Here is a 19,464-nt window from a genome sequence, read left to right on the forward strand (position 1 = left end):
TGCAAATCAGGTTCATGCAAGTTACTTCCTTTGATCTTAACACTCCTGTGAGGCTTGCAGCCACTGTAGGGTGAAGGAGTCCGTCAACTCCAAGGTCTCTATACATCTTTAGTCCTGGAAGTCTTTGAAGTTTTGCCACTAGCGTTGTGACCAGGCCAGAGAACTATGATTTTCTTTCTCTCTTAAATATGCTCAATTCCTTTTACTAATGGCATTCTCTGGGGTGCCTGGCTGGCTCAGTCAGAGGAGCGTGAGACTCTTGATCTTGGGATTGTGAGTTTGAGCCCCGTGTAGGGTATAGAGATTACCAAAAATAAATAAATAAAAACCTAAAAAAAAAGAAAAAGGCATTCTTTGCACAGACCTTCTTCTTTGTTCTAGGTCATAGAACTCTGTATGTGGGGGTTCGGATGCCTCTGGGCCGACAGAGCCATCGTCATCACCGAACCCATGGCCAGAAGCACCGGAGACGTGGGCGGGGCAAAGGAGCCAGCCAGGGGGAGGAAGGCCCAGAGGCCCTGGCCCACGGTAACACTCTCGGGACAGAGGGTGGGTGTCCATGGCTGGGACCTCGGTGAGGCTGAGGGAATGTGTGATGGACGTCAAGTAGGTGGTCTTGCTTCTCTAATCCTTTTGTAGAGTTTTCAGAGCTTGCTTCCAAGAAGAAATGCCTCTAAGAATCAAAAATACCTTCCTGAAAAATTCATAGTTCAGGTCCCCCCAAATCAATGACTATATAGATGAAATCATTTGCCGGAAAATTATCCATGTTTTTTGATCAAATTAATCAGATTTCCAGTTTGTTGTGGGTTTTCTTCAAGTGGTCTTAGCTCATAATTTTTCCCTCCCTTCAATTGCTTGCATAGAATAGCATTTTGGGGGTGAGGGGTGGTAGGTGGTAAAGAAATGTTTTTGATCTACATTCAGAATTGTCTTCTCTATGTTCCTGAAGTTATAAGGCCCCCAGATGTGCTAAGTATAGCAGAATGCTATTTCTGCTCTAAGTTGAGGCTGGGAGCAGACCTTTCTCTGTGGTTGATTTTCCAGACACACCATCTCAGCGTGTTCAGTTCATTCTGGGCACTGAGGAAGATGAAGAGCATGTACCTCACGAGCTGTTCACAGAGCTGGATGAGATCTGTATGAAAGAGGGAGAAGATGCTGAATGGAAGGAGACAGCCAGGTAAGGCCCTAAAATAACCTGGGTCAAGATTTGCTTGGGTAGACCAACTTGGACCTTTCAGCAAGTGACAGGTCTGCTTTTCGTTTATTTCTTCATGGGAGAAGTAATGATTGACATGGGGATTAATGTTCCAGAGTCTTCTATGCGAAGTCTTGATGTCGGCCTCTTTGTGATGTCTCTGGTGACGTCTGTACCAATTGACCTTGAGCCTGGGATTGGTGGCAGAAACAACAGAACCTTTAGGGAGTCCTCAAACTTATTTAGGGCCCAGAGTTGTTCCTGGGCTATCTTGATATTATAGGTCTAGCTTAGAAGATGTTTCATGGGACCGCCTTGGTTTGGACCCAGCCCAGAAAATATAGCATAGGTGAAGACTTTTCTGCAGGTGAACCATAGAATTTTAATTCGTTTGGGTTTTAATTTACTGGGAGTTTCAGAATTTTTGAGACAGCCCAACCTCACGGAGACCCCTGGGGTTATAGCTAACCTGACAGTAGGCTTCTGGGGGTAGCTGCAGAGTGACCAGGCTTGCTTGAGGCTCAAACCCCAAAAGAGCCCTCCGATTAACCAGGGCCATGTCTGGGGCTCCTCTGTAATTGACCAGTGAGCCTCACGGACAATACAAAGCCAGCATGCCTGAGCCTCAGGGAAGAAGGCAAATTGGGTAACTAGCAAAGTGTGGCTCTAGCTCTTATTGGAACAGCTCTTCCTGGAACCCTGCTATATCCTTGGACGTTTGCCATGGCTGGAGAGGATTAGACAAGCCAATCAACCTGATACCAAGTGAAAAGGCAATTCGTCTTGTTATTCTGTCTTTGCCAACTTCTAAAGGTCACACAGAGCTTTTTAAAAAGAAAAATATGATCATTTTATTAATATACCGAAATGATACCGATGAGATCTATCTTTTTTTTTTTTAATGTTTATTTTTGAGAGACAGAGAGAGACAGACCACAAGCAGGGGAGGGGCAGAGAGAGAGGGAGACACAGAATCCCAAGCAGGCTCCAGGCCCTGAGCTGTCAGCACAGAGCTCAATGCGGGGTCTCAAACCCACGAACCACAAGATCATGACCTGAGCTGAAGTCGGACACTTAACTGACCGAACCACCCAGGCGCCCTGAGATCTATCTGTTACACAAGTAATATGTGCTCATTATACAAAATTGGAAAATAAAGATAAGCAAAAAGGAGAAGATGAAAATTATGTATAATTTTACTACCCCAGGTATTATGAGGGATACAGCATTTGGTGTCTTATACATGTGTGTTTGTATTTTTAAATCTTTCTTTAAATAGAAATGGGATCAAACTGTACTCAATTTTGCACTGTTTTATAACCTGCTTTTTTTTCACTTACCAATGTACCCTGAACATATAGATTAAATTACAACGTTCAGTATGATTATTCAGATGTCTTTCTTTGTGGCTTACATTAAAAATTCTCTCGTAAGGGGCGCCCGGGTGGCTCAGTTAGTTAAGCGTCTGACTCTTGATTTTAGCTCAGGTCATGATCTTACGGTTCGTGAGTTTGAGCCCCGCATCGGGCTCCACGCTGACAGCTCAGAGCTTGGAGCCTGATTAGGATTCTGTCTCCCTCTCTCTCTTCCCCTCCCCTGCTTGCTCTCTGTCTGTCCCTCTCTCAAAACAAACAAATAAACATTAAAAAAAATTAAAAGAAAATTCTCTTGTGAAAATCCTTCATTTTCTACCTCTGGCATCTAGTTGTTTGTCACGCTTTCAGGTGGCTGAAGTTTGAAGAAGATGTCGAGGATGGGGGAGAGCGCTGGAGCAAGCCTTATGTGGCAACCCTTTCACTGCATAGTCTCTTTGAGCTAAGGAGCTGCCTTATAAATGGAACAGTCCTTCTGGATATGCGTGCAAATAGCATAGAAGAAATTTCAGGTAAGCGTAGGTGAGAGAAAACAGAGGAATGTTTGTTTAAATTAAGAAGTGTGGTGTGGAGGGGCGTCCGGGTGGCTCAGTCAGCTAAGTGTCCAACTTCAGCTCAGGTCATGATCTCGGGGTCCATGAGTTCGAGCCCTGTGTTGGGCTCTGTGCTGACCGCTCAGAGCCTGGAGCCTGCTTCGGATTCTGTGTCTCCCTCTCTCTCTGCCCCTCCCCTGCTCACCCCCTCTCTCTCTTTCTCTTTTAAAAAAACGAATAATCATTAAAAAAAAGAAGTGTGGAGGAAAGAATAAAGTAGCTTTGTGTCATTATGCCAGTCACTGAACCTTCTCGACCTCAATGTCTTTAGCCGTGGGATGGGTTTTTAATTTAATTTTGTTATTTTTTTAAACTTATTTATTTTGAGAGAGAGAGAGTGGGGGGGGGAGGGAAAGAGAGAGAAAGAGAGAGAGAGAGAGAGAGAGAGAGAGAGAGAACAGCAGGCTCTGTGTTGTCAGCGTGGAGCTCAATGCGGAGCTTGATCCCATGACCCTGGGATCCTGACTTACGCCGAAATCAAGAGTTGGGATGCTCAACCGACTGAGCCACCCAGGTGCCCTGTGGGATGGGTTTTAAACTAAGAAACCACTCTACCTATTTCACAGCCTATTTCAAATGACAGGGTGTTCGGTGCCTATTCATTTAGCACACATTTATTTTGTATCTATTTACACTTGGTAATATGCTAGGCACAGGGAAATAAGATATAGTTCCTACTCTCAAGGGACTCACCTTCTAACGGGGGAAATTACCGTGGAACAATTTAAGTAAGTGCAACAACAGAGATATGTCTTGGTAATAATTAGAGGAAGGGGCAACTGGGAGTTGTGCAGAGAAAAAGGTGTTAAGGAAAGATTTGTAAACATGGCAGCTAGGGAAGACATGTAAGAAACTGAGCCACAGTACCCCCATTTTTTCAGCAAGATGTAATGGGAGATGTCTGATGGGGTTTCCTGATGTTGAGTGTTGTTACCATGTTTTAGGAATGGCGTTTGGGAAACACCTGGGTGCATGTGAAGGTTTTTCCCTCAGCTTGGCTCTGTTTGGCTAGACAGTGAAATAAAGTTTTCTTCAAGCTTTTCTGCAAGTGTACCAAGAGATTCTGCCTCTCTGGGATCACTTGGGGAAACAGGGGAGGGGTCAGCACTGATGAGACCCTGTGTCCCCTCTGAAGGCTCTAGGGGAAAGTTATTCCTTGCTTCTTCCAGCTTCTAGTGGCTCAAGGTGTTCCTTCTCAGGAATGCATAACTCCAGTCTGCCTCTGTCTTCGCATGGACTTCTCATTTGTGTCTCTCTTGTGAGAATATTTGTCAATATCATCCACGATGATCTTGAGATCCTTAACTTAGTTACATGCGCAAAGACCCTTTTTACAAATAAGATCACAGTCACAGGTTCTGGGCGATTAGTACATAGAAGTCTCGAGGGGGCCACCATTCAGCTCGTTACAAAAGCTAAGAAGGGAGAGAGTTTCAACTCCTCAGTGTCAAATGCTGCAGAGAGGTCACTAAACATCCACTGAATTTAGCAACTGGAAGGCCATTGATTTTATCAAAAGCAATTTCATTGAGAGAGCCAAATTGCAGGGGACTGAGAAATTTTTGAGAACTTTATTTTGTGATTTAAATTTTATTTTTTTAAGATTTTAAAATTTATTTTTATTATTTTTTACGTTTATTTATTTTTGAGAGAGAGAGAGAAAATGTGCACGTGCATGTGCTCACAAGCATGTGGGGGAGGGGTAGAGAGAGCGGGAGTGGGCAGAGGATCCCAAGTAAGCTCTGTTCTGCCAGAGCAGAGCCTGACAGGGGACTCCAACTCACGAACCGTGAGATCATGACCTGAGCTGAAGTTGGATGCTAACAACCTTAGCCACCCAGGTGCCCCTCTTTTGAAAACTGTAAATGATAGGAGAGAGAGAGAGAGAGTGAGACAGACAGAGTGCCAGAGTTAAAGGAGGGTCTGGGTTGGACATTCTTCTTCTTTTAAATTTTTTTCAAGATGAAGGATCTTGGGACACCTGGCTGGCTCAGTCAGTGGGGCATGTGAACTCTTGAATTCGGGGTTGTGGGTTCAAGTCCCACGTCGGGTGTAGAGATTTCTTAAAAATAAAATCTTAAAAAAAAAAAAAAGATGAAAGATCCTGAAGGATGTTTATAATATGGGAGCAATAAACCCATCAATATAAAGGTTAAATATAGAGAAACCATGGATCTTCAGCTTGAATATTCAAGATAGATTTTCTTCTAGACTTGGATAGTCATGGAAGGAGTTGGGGTTGAGAATAGGTTGAAGTTTTGGGGAGGCTTGGGGATAGGGATGTAGGACTGAAGTGTAATTGCTATAGTTCTTTACATTAGGTACCTGATGTATTCATGTTGGTGATAAGAATAGGTAAACTGTATCAAGTATTTACTGATACAGCACTTTGTATTTATGATCTCATTAATTTTCTGTAACAACTTTTGAGGATGGTTAATAATATTAGCGCCATATTACAGATGAGGAAATTGAGGTACGGAAAGGTTATGTAACTTGCCCAAGATCACACAGAAAGTGATAGAAGTGGGACAGAATGTGGGCCTCTAGAACTCATACTCATTATTGGGATTTTTTAACCCCCCTCAACTGTGCTGGTCTGACAGGTTAAAGGTTGATGGTAATTGCCTGGGGCACTTAGTTAACTGAATCATACACGTCGGTTCCACCTTCAAATTGTCATTTGGAGCGTTCTACAGTTGTCGTTCCTCTTGACGAGTATAGCGATGTTGAAATGTTGGAGGAAGGGAATATAGAGGAACTTTGGCAGATAACAGAACAAAGTGGGTAACGGTGTGGGCTTTTGAGTCAGATAGTCTTGGGATTGAATCCCAGCTCTGCGACTTACTAGATGTGAGATCTTGGGAAATTTTGTAACGTTTGGGCCTCAGTTTTCTGGATCTGTACAAATTATTACAATACCACCTCCTTCTCAGAGGTTTCATTAGGATTTGATTGGATAATCTGTGTAAAGTTCATAGCATAGTTCTGGCACCTATTAAATGCTTGATTGTTTCTAATAATAATGATCTGTTATATGCATAAAGTATAACTTGTCACAGCTGCTGTCGTCAAATAGATCTTTCAGGCCCTGAGGTATGATTGTACCTTATACTTTAATGACCCTCGTGGAACTGTTTCTCCCACTCCTCGCCCCTCACCCCTCATACCACCCAACGCGGGCCTCTTTGAGTTCACTGACTGTCAGTTTGAGTGTTCATGTTAGCACCTGCTTTCCAGACCTGATCCTGGACCAGCAAGAACTGTTCAGTGACCTGAATGACAGCATGAGGGTTAAAGTACGGGAAGCCCTTCTCAAAAAGCATCATCATCAGAATGAAAAAAAGAGAAATAACCTCATTCCCATTGTCCGCTCCTTCGCTGAGGTTGGCAAGAAGCAGTCAGATCCACATTCGATGGATAAAAATGGTAAGATTATTAGGAGTGACTGTCCTTTTATTAATAAGACACTTAGGAACTAGTTGAAGATGCTGAGTTACCAGAGGGTACAGGCTATATTTGTCTAATATGTTTCCATGCTCACTTACACACAATATGGTTTGGTTACAGGCAAGATGGGGGGCTGGGACTGATGACCATCTATCTCTGTGGCACTAGGGATGTTGCCTCAGATTGATTTTAGATTAGGGACACAACATACAGTAGTATAGGCTCTTGAGTCCGACTTCGAGGCTTGAGATTCAGGCTCCACTATTTGCAAAGTGTGTGACCTCGGGCAGCCTCCTAAACCTCTTAAAGTCTCACTTTCTCCTCTGTGAAATAAGGATGATAATAGCATCTGCCCCATCAGTTTAACGTGAGGTTTTGATACGTGATTCTACGTAAATCCCTTAATCAGCTGCGTGACGGGTTGTAGACATTCCATGGATCTCAGCTGCTGTTTGGTTTCCTTTTCTGTGGCCAGGCAATGTCTAATCTCTATGTCTCCCTGTCCCCACATTTACTGAATCACAACGTGCAGGGGATATGCCTGGGAATCTACGTATTTGAAACGTTATCCAAAGGAGTCTCTGATATGCACTCCTGGTTAAGAATTCCTGCTTTAATAGAGGAAGAAAAGAGGACCACAAATATGTTCAGGAAGAAGGTGCGGAAGTAGTAAGACTTCGGCCCTCCCTTTACTAGTCCGTAAGGAGACATGTATGTGTGGGTCTTATCTGCACAGTCTTCTTAGCTCTTCTCCATGGGCCTTGCAGGACAGAGAGCCATAGCCAACGGGTGACGGATGGGGTGTGTCAAAGGGGGGACAGGGCAGAGGCTCAGAGGATTCTGTCTTCTCTGAATAGGTCAAACTGTGTCTCCTCAGTCTGCTCCAACTACGAGTCTTGAAGTAAAAAATGGCGTGAATTGTGAACACAGTCCCGTGGATTTAAGCAAGGTGAGCAGAGACACGGGAGCTTGGCTTGTAGGCCTAAGAGTATTCCTAGTGGAACCGAGAGTCCAATCGCTGGAAGCCGGGTAAGCTTTGGTAGTTCAACACCTTTTGTCTAAGACCAGAACCCTTTCTGCAGAAAAGGAGGCCCCTCTGCCTGGGTCTTCTCCCTTTCACTCCAGCCTGCATGGGGCGGACTCAAGTTTATTCCACCAGGTTCGATGCTAGAACTGAGAGGAGCCCCTGATAAGCCTCCCTGACACAGACCTCCCGGTTTTTCCAAAGTTGTTTTTGGTGCTTACTCTTCAGCAGCCCCTTCTCACCTCCCAGGGTTTTGCGGAAACAATATTTTTGCTCTTGTCTCCTAAAACTACTTTGTGGTCGAGGCTCTTCTTGGGGACTGTGACTTGGGCATCCTAAGATTTCTGCAGTAGCAGTGCCTCGCTGCAGCTTCTGGCTCAAGCCTCGATCTCCCTGCCTCCAGCCTCTCATTGCCCTGGTCTGTCCTCGACACTAGCCAGAACACAGATGGGGTCGCGTCACTTCTCTGCTGGGAAGTCTCCCTGTTTTATTTAGAAAAGCTGAAACCTCTGACAAAGCAGTCAAGTGTTTTAAAATGGAAAAAATTTGACCGAGAGCTTCAAAAACAGTCGGTGAGAAAGCGTGGTGTAATGAAATTCAAATCAGAGGACCTGGATTTAAATTCTCTCTCTTAAAGGCTCCACTGGGCAAGTCAACTTCACCTCTCTGGGTTTCAATCATTTCGTTTTTTTTGTAAATAAAAAATGAGGCTAATAAGACCTATTTTATCCACTTTACAGAGGTATTGCAAAGGTCAAATGAAAGGGTGTGAGCAAACATTTGTTAAATCATGAGACAACAGGTGAATGTAAGGTAAGGGAGGGTAAGGGTTGATGTGTGAGGTGACAGCTCCTAGGTTGTCAGAAGGTTCTTTTGGACTTTCAGGTGGATCTTCATTTCATGAAAAAAATTCCCACTGGGGCCGAGGCCTCAAATGTCCTGGTTGGTGAGGTGGATTCTCTGGACCGCCCCATCGTTGCCTTTGTAAGGCTCTCTCCAGCCGTTCTTCTCTCGGGTCTGACAGAAGTGCCCATCCCAACAAGGTAAAGACAAGGGCAGCAAAACTCAGTGCATCCTGTCTAAAGCACAGATTTGTGTGAGCTCTGGTAGAAGAAACCAGCTAGTGCCAAAATTTGGGATTAACTGGGGAATGCTGTTTAAAATTCAGCAGCGATCTCACTGTGGGTATGTTGGATTAACCTCCACGCAGAAGAATTCTAAGACTTTTAAGGCTATGACTTTTAAGTAACTATAGCCTTGGGAGTGGAGAACTGAAGAGCATCCCAAGGGCGTATCACAGGCTAATCACTTGTTATGGTGGGAAGCCTGAGTCTTACTCTCTCAGTTCCACAGAGCCGTGTTTCAGGGAAATATGTCTGAGCAAAAGTACTGATGTCTCTTTCCACGGTTCTGGCAGGATTTGTATGGTTTGCAAATATGTCTACATTTGTTCAAAAGGCTATTCGTGCACTCTGAAGGTGGTGATTCAGGTGATTCAGAGCCCCATTAATTACAGAGTATTCAGATGTCCAGAACACAATTTCGACTCCTCTACAGGGCTTGATCATGTCAACTTCCTTATCCCTCTCCTCTCCCCATCATTTGCTTATTAGAGCAATGAATGAGATTCAGAAAACCTTGAATTTGCACAACAATGGCATGTTTTAAAAAAAGAATTAAAAAAAAGGAATTTTTTTTTCCTATAGCAAGGAATTGTGTCTATGGAAACCCTAACAATTATAACCACATTATTGAATGGAGTCATACAAATATGTCCAATGCTCAGAGTGGAGCTGTTAGGTCAAGGTCACTTATATTGCTCCATCATTAGTCTGTCTCCTTTTATTGAAGTTACCACAGTGATTTCTGGTTGATAGGAGAGAGAAATGTTTCGTTGTTTGGAGAGGAATAAGATGCCACTTCTTTATGTCTTCTTACATAGTTTATAATTTCATCCTCTGTGTGTGTTGCCAGATTTTTGTTTATCCTGTTGGGTCCAGTAGGGAAAGGTCAGCAGTACCATGAGATTGGCAGATCCATGGCCACCATCATGACAGATGAGGTATGCACCATTCTGCTTTTCGTTCATGCTGTAAATATGTATTGAGTATTTACTCTGTGCTAGACCCTGAGTTATCTGTTGGGGATAAAATAATCACCCTTGCAGTGTCTTCTGGGAAGCAGGTCAGGTCACGTCTCTGAATGCTTTTTGTGGGAAGACCAAACCTTCTGGGGTTATTTCTTCCTATATCATCTCTCCCAAGGATGCAGAGAAATCTTTTTCTGGGAAAATTATCCTTGGCTCTTAGGATGCCTAGAGAGAAAGGTGTTAAGGCTGACAACCTTCTAGAGAGGATGGCTAATTGCATACATAAAAGCTATTTACATAAAGAACCCTCACTCTTATTCCACGTGAGGGTCAGGGGTATGAGCTAGGGTACTGAGATGTGAATGTCCCAAACAACCAGACATTGTGGCTGCCATGGTGCTGAATCCCCACTACATGCCCTAGTGAGGACTGTACTGCTCTTGTAAGCTGCAGGGTTGGGTTTTTAAGGCATATGTGTTAGCAGGCAGAGGGAGATGGGGGTTGTGTTTTGTCATCTGTCTTTTATTGGGAAGCTTATTTCATGGGGGACCTTCATTAGGAATTTCATCCACTTTTTCCAACCATTATGATAGGAAAATTTTCCCATGTATCTTGCCTTTTGTCCCACTCTTTGGGGGGATAACAATTATACAACTTTAGAGTCTCATCTTTTCTTGTACTAGCATACAGATATCTAGTTCTTTTTTGACCCATCTCATCTTTAGTTTCATTTTTTTATGCTTTTATCCTTGCACTTTTTTAAATGCTGAAGTTTTCCACATTGTCATGTCATTCCCCATGACAGAGATAAAAATCATGAGGTTGTATCTGTCCTTCACCACATTCATTGGTGATTGTTGTTGTTGTTTTTAAGTTTATTTATTTATTTTGAGAGCAAGGGCATGAGTTGGGGAGGGGGAGAGGAGAGGGAAAGAGGGAATCCCATGCAGGCTCTGTGCTGTTAGCGTGGAGGCTGATGCAAGGGCTCGAACTCATGAACCATGAGATCATGACCTGAGCCAAAATCAAGAGTTGGACGCTCAACTGCACAACCGACTGAGCCACCCAGGTGCCCTTCATTGGGGATTGTTTTAAGTAAAGTTATTTTCAACTTTCCTAAGGGTTTTTTCTTCTCTGTAGATTTTTCATGATGTGGCGTATAAGGCAAAAGAGCGAGACGATCTCCTGGCGGGGATTGATGAGTTCCTAGACCAGGTTACAGTGCTCCCTCCAGGGGAGTGGGACCCCTCCATTAGAATCGAGCCACCCAAAAATGTCCCTTCCCAGGTAATGTATGCACATTAGCCAATGGTGGCTTAAGTGTCACTTACTGAGTACCCACCATGGACAAAGCAAAGACCATGTGGGTAAATACTAAATAACTCAAGCTATAGCCCTGTTTTGGGCACGTAGAATGAACAGAGCAGTTATAAAAAATGAGTATACAGTAACATAGATTGGCTCAGGTGTGATGCAATCAGTCAGGATTACTCTAGGATAATTTTAAAGCCAGCTTTTGGAGGTTTGATGTGGGATGGGATAGGAGAGGAAAGCACATTTCTTGGGAGTATATTGTGAATGAAGCCATGCGATGAAAAGAGCAAGTTGTGTAGAGAGAACAGGTGGAATCCCGCATACTTTGGGACAGATCAAAGGTGGCCAAGGAGCCCTTGTACACGAGACACCAGGCCTGGTGCTTTACAGATGCGAACTCAGCCCTCCCGGCAACATCCCCACGCAGGTATTTTTATCCTTAATATTACAAATAAATAAAACTATCTTCAATGAAACTATCTTCAGAGTTTTAAGGTGAAGTGAGATTATACAGAGGCAGATTTGAAACTGGAACTTAGGTCCCACCTGATGTCCAGGCCTTCATATTTCTGTCTCTGAGCAATGCAGGGTTAGGAGTTAGGCACTAGTAGAGAGGGCGAGAAATTATATGTTGTTATTGTTTTTCAGGAAAGTCAATAAACTGCCCCAAATCAGTAAATGCCTTTGAAAACTACAAACACATGGGTATTTGGGGGCTGTTTTTGGATGATCTCATTATCACTCCCCGCTGTTAACAGGAAGGACAGGATAGATGGCTGACTTTACTAATTTTGTGTTCCTCTGTTGAAAGGAGAAGCGGAAAATGCCTGGAGTTCCAAATGGAAATGTTTGCCACATAGAACCGGAACCACATGGGGGCCACAGCGGGCCAGAACTTCAGCGCACCGGGCGGTAAGTTCTGAGACGTTTCACAGCTCATGCTGCTTACTGGGCTGAAGTTGTGTAAAGGAATGAGTCATAGTCTTCACTTTCAGCCTTCTTCTCTCTAGTATTTTGGCTGGGAATGACTTTTCAAATGGAACCACTGACTGTAATAAGTATTGTGAATTTATCAGATCTTGTATTTATTCATTCAAGTTTCTCAAACCACTGACCACAGTCTGTCTCACCTCCAGTCCTTTCTACATGTTGTTCCTTCTGATTTGAACACTCGTCCCCTCCCTCATCTCCTGGCTAACTGCTACTTACCTTTTTGTCTCAGCTTAGGGGTCACTTCCTTTGAGAAGCCTTCTAACACTCTCTCTAGATGAGGTTAGGTATTCCTACTGTGTGGTGTCACAACTTTGAGCTTTGTCCCTCACCTGTCTGCCACCTTCCTCCTACCCCTTGGTTTACAGCCCTTCCCATACTTTATTATTATTGCTTCATTTGTTATTATTATTGCTTCAATAGCATTATTGCTATTATTGCTTCCCATACTTTATGATTATTGCTTCATTGTTCATTATTGCTTCATTATTGCTTCATTCCTTCCTGCTAGAATGTTTGCTCCATAAGGGCAGGGTGCCCATTATAATCCTAGCACCCAGCATGGTGCCCTGCACAGAGTGGGCACTGAGTATCTGATGAACAAATGAATGAATACTTTTAGAGTGATCCCTGTTCTGTAGCATGAGTGGACTAAATATAGATAAATATTTAGTGGTTATTTATTTATTTATTTATTTATTTTTAATGTTTATTTTTGAGAGAGAGAGGCAGAGAGAGAGAGAGAGAAAGAGAGAAAGAGAGCATGAGTGGGGAAAGGTAGAGAGAGAGGGAAACACAGAATCCGAAGCAGGTTCCAGGCTCCGAGCTGTCAGCACAGAGCCCGATGTGGGGCTTGAACTCACGAGCCATGAGATCATAACCTGAGCCAAAGTCGGATGCTTAACCGACTGAGCCACCCAGGTGCCCCTTGAGTGATTATTTTAAGTAAAGAAACTCCCTTAGGGTAGGAAAATAAGTAGTATTTTAGGGATGTGGGTGTGTCTCAGTATAGTCCATCTACTCTTCTAGGCCCAGACTCTAAAGACAGATGTCCAAGGAGGAGGTTCTCTATGGAAGTTTAGGGAAGCAGGTTCCCAGACTAACTTTGATTTGCCAGGTAAGAAGGTGGTGAAAGAGGATGGTGTTTTGGGTTGGAGTGACATCTAGGGTTTCCCCAGGTGGTGGGAGATGGTTGAGACCATAGTTCTGGTTCCATAAGTTGTACTTGTTTCTGAGGATCTGCGGGGTGGAGAGTCTCAGGACAGGACTCAGATCATGGAGTGAAGCTTTGTAACGTCCTCTACTTCCTAGCTTTCACCTTAGTTTTTTTCTTCTTTGCTTGAAGTTGCTTTCCTTATTTTTCTATCCTCAGTACCCAGTGGAAACTCAGGGTTTTCTAGAATTGTAGACAGTCATCTATTTTTCTACTCTTAGAAATTCAGGGAGAAGCTAGGAAAGGGGGCTTAGAAGCAGGAGAGATGGCACTTAGCTAGCAGTGTCCAGAATGGGGGTGTGTTTCCTGGCTGGAGGAATGTATTTGAGGGTGGGGAAAGATAATTGGGTTCTGGGGAGTGATCATGGAGGAACAGAATAGCTCTTTGATGGAAGGGATCACTGAAATGAGGGAGCAACCTCCAAGAGTAAATTTAACATTTTCTTTAAAGTTGGGAGAGGTCTGCATTGGGTGGGGAGGCCTGGTATTGAGAAGCAGTTCAAGGGAAGATCTGTCCCTAGAATAGGTTCCAGGATTGAGACGGTCCTAGAGGAGGTGGTGTTTTTTAGGGAAAGGGTCTTGGGTGTTTGATGGTATTTCAGGGTGGTGATATATCTTTTGAATATAAATGGTGTTCACACCCTAGGAGTTAGAGTTTGAAGGTAGTGGAAATGAGGGCAACAGGGTTTCCTCCAAATGATTTGAGATTTCAGGTTTCTTTTGGTGTTAGAGGAGAATAAACTAAAGTCCCAGGCCTTTCGAGGGGGTCATTTAAAAAAAATTTTTTTTTTAACGTTTATTTATTTTTGAGACAGAGAGAGACAGAGCATGAACGGGGAGGGTCAGAGAGAGGGAGACACAGAATCTGAAACAGGCTCCAGGCTCTGAGCTGTCAGCACAGAGCCCGACACGGGGCTCGAACTCATGGACCACGAGATCATGACCTGAGCCGAAGTCGGCCGCTTAACCGACTGAGCCACCCAGGCGCCCCTCGAGGGGGTCATTTATAATCCAGTCCACGTGGGAGTTTGGGAGACCATTAGATTAGATCTCAAGAATTGTTGATTCTCAGAAATGGTGCCTGACATCCCAAAAGAAGATCTCATGTGGCCAGGATCATCACATGCTTACTCACAGTGTCAAAGTACCTTTACTCACAAACTCATCTAGGGTTTGAGGAAGTTCTCCCTTCATGTCTTGTCAGGAAGTTAATGGAGTTGATAAAGCTGAAAGGAAGGGTTATCTAGGTTCAGGGCCTAGGGCTGCTTGGTATGGGAGATACCTCCTCTTCCTGAGTTCCCAAAATTTTCCTCAGAGCCCTTAGTAAAAGACCTCAAGACACATGGCCTTTCTCCTATTATAGCCTTGTAGGTCAGGTGACTTCATGCCTGCATCAGAGATTATGCTTCTGTGCCAACCCTTTTCTCTTTCCAAATCTCAAAGTTTGTAGGGAGTCAAAGCAAACCCTCCCCCATAGATGAACATCCTAGAACTTTCTGGACCCGCCTGGACTACACAGACAAAAAATAGTTCTTCATACCATTAGTTGTGTTTCTCTGAGGTGGAAAACCTGCCTTGTGTGTACAATGTTGCAAGGCCTGGGGCAAAACCTGGAGACTTAGGGGATGTTCTATTTGTTGGACGGGGAGGTATATGAAGATGGGGGCGTGTAGACTCTTAAGGCAGGAAAGGAGGCAAGTTGAAAACAGTCCTGTATTAACCTGAGGCCGGGCTGGAGCACAGTGTGTTGGACCTCCGTGATGCTGATGCATTCCCGTACATAACAAAGACAAAAGTCTGACTAGAGTGTTCCTAGGTCACAAGTGTCACCGCAGGGAAGAGAAGGGTTTTCCAAGAAAGGGCTTTTCCAAGGCATATTTATGTACCTCATTGGGGATGCTGCTTTTGGGAAGGGTTAATGAAAAAAAGAACCAGGAGCTGCTATCTCGATGATTCCCCGCCCCCCCAACACACACACTTCAAACAGGTTTCTTCTAAAGCACACCAGACAAATGGATGGCTGGCCTGTCCTTAAAGCCCTCCAGAGAAGGTCTCCCTAAGTCAGTGCTCCAGAGCCTAGTGACCCTCTACACGGGTAAGTCCTTTCTTGCATCAAGCTGAAATTCGTATCCCTGTGTGCCTCCTACCCCCCAAAAAACTTGAACATCAAAGGTAGTGTTGAAAGGGAAAGGAAGTCTCAAATGTGGAGAGAAGCATCCATGCCTGATCTTGTGGTAGCTGTGCAATTATGGTCTGATTCTATGCATGAGTGAGGGATAAGGCTGACTCCATAAATAGTAGTCAGAAATCATTTTATTAATTTATAGTTACATTATCCATAAGAGCCTCAGATCTTTTCTTTCCCCTTTTAATCACTGTTAGGCATGCAGATGCCCCCCCTTTCTATGGCTTCTTATAAATCCATTTCGCATACATCTTTTGTCTGTGACTCACAGACGTTTCTCCCTGGAGGGGCCTCCTGCATCCAGGGGCTGAGCAATCGTGGCAGCATCTCAGGTTGCCAAGTGGGGTGAGGCTCATTATTACAGAAGGAGAGTCTTCTCCCAGAATAATACCCTTCAGAGGAAGGTCATCGGTGATTAAGAGGTGATATTCACATGGTACTAGTTCTGTCTTGGTAAAGACCCAGAAACACTTGTGTCTTGCCCCAGACCAATCAAAACTGCCTATCAGGTCCTATTTGCACAGAGGAGAAAGCAAGGCGTAGTGACACTTTATTACAAACTGGAGCCTTGGTTCCAAACTCTGAGGTGGAACTCTCACACTCTAGGTTAGACCCTATAGATAGCTCCTTACCTAAGCTAGGTTTGCCAGATAGACTAAAAACAAAACGAGCTTTGCCTCTCTTCTCTAAGCCAAGAACCAGATTGTGATGTTACCGCTATAAACTGACAACGGTGAATCCCAACTATACCCACCCAAACCAGAGGAAAAGAACAAATAGGTAGAATAGAACAGTGTCCGCCCTGTGTCTACGAACACACTCATTGCACCTGGCTAGGGAGAGAAAGCATTCAAATGGAAAGAGAGAGCTGCCTGGGCCTTTCCCCCTAGCGTACAGGCCCCAGGTCGCATGGTTCTCCTCCAGGCTCCCAGGCAGAGAGATGGAAAGAGCTGGCCAAGCCTCCTTTCATGAAAGAGTAGCTCATTTTTTGTTTTTGGCTTATTATAGAAAGTTTCAAACACATAAGAAGAGAGAACAGTATAATGAACCCCCATGTGCCCATCAACGGTGATTAACATTTTGCCAGTCATGTTTTGTCTATTTCTCCCCACGTAATTGTTTTATTTTTATGTTTTCTAGATTATTTTAAACCAAATCACTGGTATCATGTCATTTTACCTGTAACTACTTCAGTATGTATCTCTGTTTGATAAGGACATTTTAAAAAACAACGGTCATGCCATTATGAAATCTAACAAAATTAACAATAATTCTTTAAATTGTCTAATGCTCAGTTCACATTTAACTTTTTGTGATTGTCTTAGCCACATCTTTTTAGAGGTTTTTTTTTCTTCACATAGCATCCAGTCAGGGATTGCATTTGGTTATTATGATCCCATTCTGTACTAGCTCTCCTTCCTTTTTCTCTATGCCATTGGTTTGTAGAAGAGACCAGGTGATCTGTCCTGTAATGCTGAGTGGCATTTTTTGTGACTCCCCTATCAACTTTCACTCCGGTGCAAAGACCTCACTCTAGAAAAAGTGACCCAGTTTGAGAACACTCTTTCTTGGTGTGGGATATCTTGCTCTTGATCTGTCTCATCCTTGGGAACTGGAGAGGGGTCCAGAAGTCCTGCCACCACGTCCTGTGGACTCTACTTCCTGATTCAGCCCTTGAGTCCTTCCACTTCTCCTCCTCCCAATCCCCTGCCTCCAGTCTTGCCCCGCGTTCCATTCATTACACCCCCTCCAGAGTGATCCTTCCAGAATGCACGTTTAATTATGTTGTTCTCCTGTTTACAATCCTTCGGTGACTTGACATGCCATCAGGATAAAGTTCTAATTCCTTAAAACAGTTTGCAAAGCGCTCTGTGACTTGGCTTCTCCAGCTTCACCGTTCCTGTCTGCTGGTATTTGCCCCTCACACTGTCTTATCGAGCTGTGTCTGCGTTAGCACTTGGACCCCGCCATGCACTCTCACCTCCAGGTGTCACCCACGCTAGCCCCTCTGCCCCATCTGGCTAGCTCCTGATCGGTTCTCTGAGTCCCCGTTGAAATCTCCCTCCTGTTCTATGCTGCCGTGGCACCCTCACAGCACTGCCTATCGCCTGTGCTAGAGAAGGGCTGCGTTGTCTTGTTCCCTGCTGCATCTCCGGTCCCTGGCACAATATCTGCTAGTACTTGTCGACCACATGAACGAATTCTTATGCTAATTTCTCAACAGTAAGGTGGGTAGCTGTTCAGCGTAGGGAAGTGCATGTGATGGGGCTCTTTGGCTAGAATACATATATAATAAAACTAACGATTTTAATACCTTGAATGGATTTTGCACATTTCCTCCGAACAGCTCAGAATTTGCGATTTGAAGCGATTACTTAATTTCACGTTAATTTTTTTTGGAACTCTTTATTGAATGGGCAATATGCACTCCCAAAGCAATTCTCTTTATGCTCGGGATAATCATTCACATTCATGCCCTTGTTTGCAAATGGAATGTGTGCTGACCCCAGAGAGATTTCTTGTACTGGGGCTCACATCGAAGCCAAAGCATGTCTACAGAGCACATTTGAAGTGGCTTTCAAATGTGCGCTGTTCAAATACTTCCGTGGAAGAGGGACCGCGTTAGAGGCCTGTTTGCCATGTTTCCACAGGCTGTTTGGGGGCTTGGTGTTGGACATCAAGCGGAAGGCCCCCTGGTACTGGAGCGACTACCGGGATGCACTCAGTTTACAGTGTTTGGCCTCCTTTCTGTTCCTGTACTGTGCCTGCATGTCACCTGTCATCACCTTTGGGGGATTGCTCGGAGAAGCCACTGAGGGACGCATAGTAAGGACTTTTTACCACTTCTCTTGGCCCCAACAGGAGTTAAAACATTGTGCTGGCAGGGAAGTCTGCTGAGAGGAAAATCCCCCGGGCTAGGGCTGAGGAGATTGGATTCTTTCTACTGAATACTGCAGTCTTCTGATTTCATACCAAGCAACAACCTAGTTTTCCCTTTAGAACCGACTCTCGTCTGCTTGCACATCAATGTCACTAGTTGACTGCCCGGTTGAATTGCCTGGTGCTCAAAAGGGTGGAAAATGATAGATCAATGTCATTTGAAATTTAATGTGATTCTGAATGACGGCTCATCATACAAATGGTATCACTGTGCTTTCTGTGTATATTTAAGTACTGAATTGAGTCACTGAAGAACAGGACTTAGTTAAGGAATCCTATGTGGTTGGATTTGGGCACCTGGATTATCAAGACGGTATCCTTTACAGGAGTATTAGACCGTGTGTATACTTCACTCTTGCTAAAATGAAATACAAGCAAAAGGCTTGTCAGGGCACACACGAGAGCTAAGTCAGGAATGTGCATAAGCCCACGCTACTGGTTACAGATGGGCTATGGACTCTGATGATTTTTTTTCCCCCCTCAGAGTGCAATTGAATCCTTGTTTGGAGCCTCCATGACTGGGATTGCCTATTCCTTGTTTGCGGGACAGGCTCTCACCATCCTGGGAAGTACTGGGCCAGTGCTTGTATTTGAAAAGATTTTGTTCAAATTCTGCAAGTAAGACATTTGGTTTTCTGAAAACTCTAACTGGATGTGTTATTGTGCCGTTAGGGTTGAATGCCAGGATCCTGGGCGAACATAATCAGGCAAATATTACTCTGGATTGTAAAAACCTAATGAAAGAACATCATTTGGTCTGTTGTCCTGCCCCCAGGTAGTACTGTATCTAAAATAGTAGATCTCCTAATCTTAAAGAGCTTTATTAATGTCCCTCAGCCATGATTGAAGTCTTGACTTTTTATCTTTTTTTAAAATTTATTTATTTAAATTCAAGTTAGTTAACACACAGTGTAGTACTGGAGTTTTCTTTCTCTAGCTAAGTCAAATTCCTTCATTTTCATTTCAAATCAGGTTTTTAAAAGTTTATTTATTTATTTTGAGAGAGAGAGAGAGAGAGCGCGCACACAGAGGGGACAGAGAGAGGGAGGGAGGGAGAGAGAATCCCAAGAATGCTTCCCACCATCAGCACAG

At 44.0% G+C, this 19,464-nt stretch overlaps 1 protein-coding gene across 3 annotated transcripts in view; it reads left to right on the forward strand.

Moving 5' to 3' along the window:
- SLC4A8 (solute carrier family 4 member 8) overlaps nt 1-19,464 on the forward strand; it is a 79,603-nt gene that overhangs the window by 24,812 nt on the left and 35,327 nt on the right. For all 3 annotated transcript variants that reach the window (XM_042946582.1, XM_042946583.1, XM_042946584.1), the window contains exons 3-13: nt 382-528; nt 1,048-1,183; nt 2,926-3,086; nt 6,408-6,596; nt 7,475-7,566; nt 8,527-8,684; nt 9,616-9,703; nt 10,871-11,017; nt 11,856-11,956; nt 18,084-18,258; nt 18,857-18,990. In XM_042946582.1, the coding sequence (XP_042802516.1) occupies nt 382-528; nt 1,048-1,183; nt 2,926-3,086; nt 6,408-6,596; nt 7,475-7,566; nt 8,527-8,684; nt 9,616-9,703; nt 10,871-11,017; nt 11,856-11,956; nt 18,084-18,258; nt 18,857-18,990 (1,528 nt within the window). The remainder of the gene's footprint in view (nt 1-381; nt 529-1,047; nt 1,184-2,925; nt 3,087-6,407; nt 6,597-7,474; nt 7,567-8,526; nt 8,685-9,615; nt 9,704-10,870; nt 11,018-11,855; nt 11,957-18,083; nt 18,259-18,856; nt 18,991-19,464) is intronic.

Source organism: Panthera leo, chromosome B4 (assembly GCF_018350215.1).
Source record: "Panthera leo isolate Ple1 chromosome B4, P.leo_Ple1_pat1.1, whole genome shotgun sequence".
In the NCBI taxonomy this organism is placed as follows: Eukaryota; Metazoa; Chordata; class Mammalia; order Carnivora; family Felidae; genus Panthera; species Panthera leo.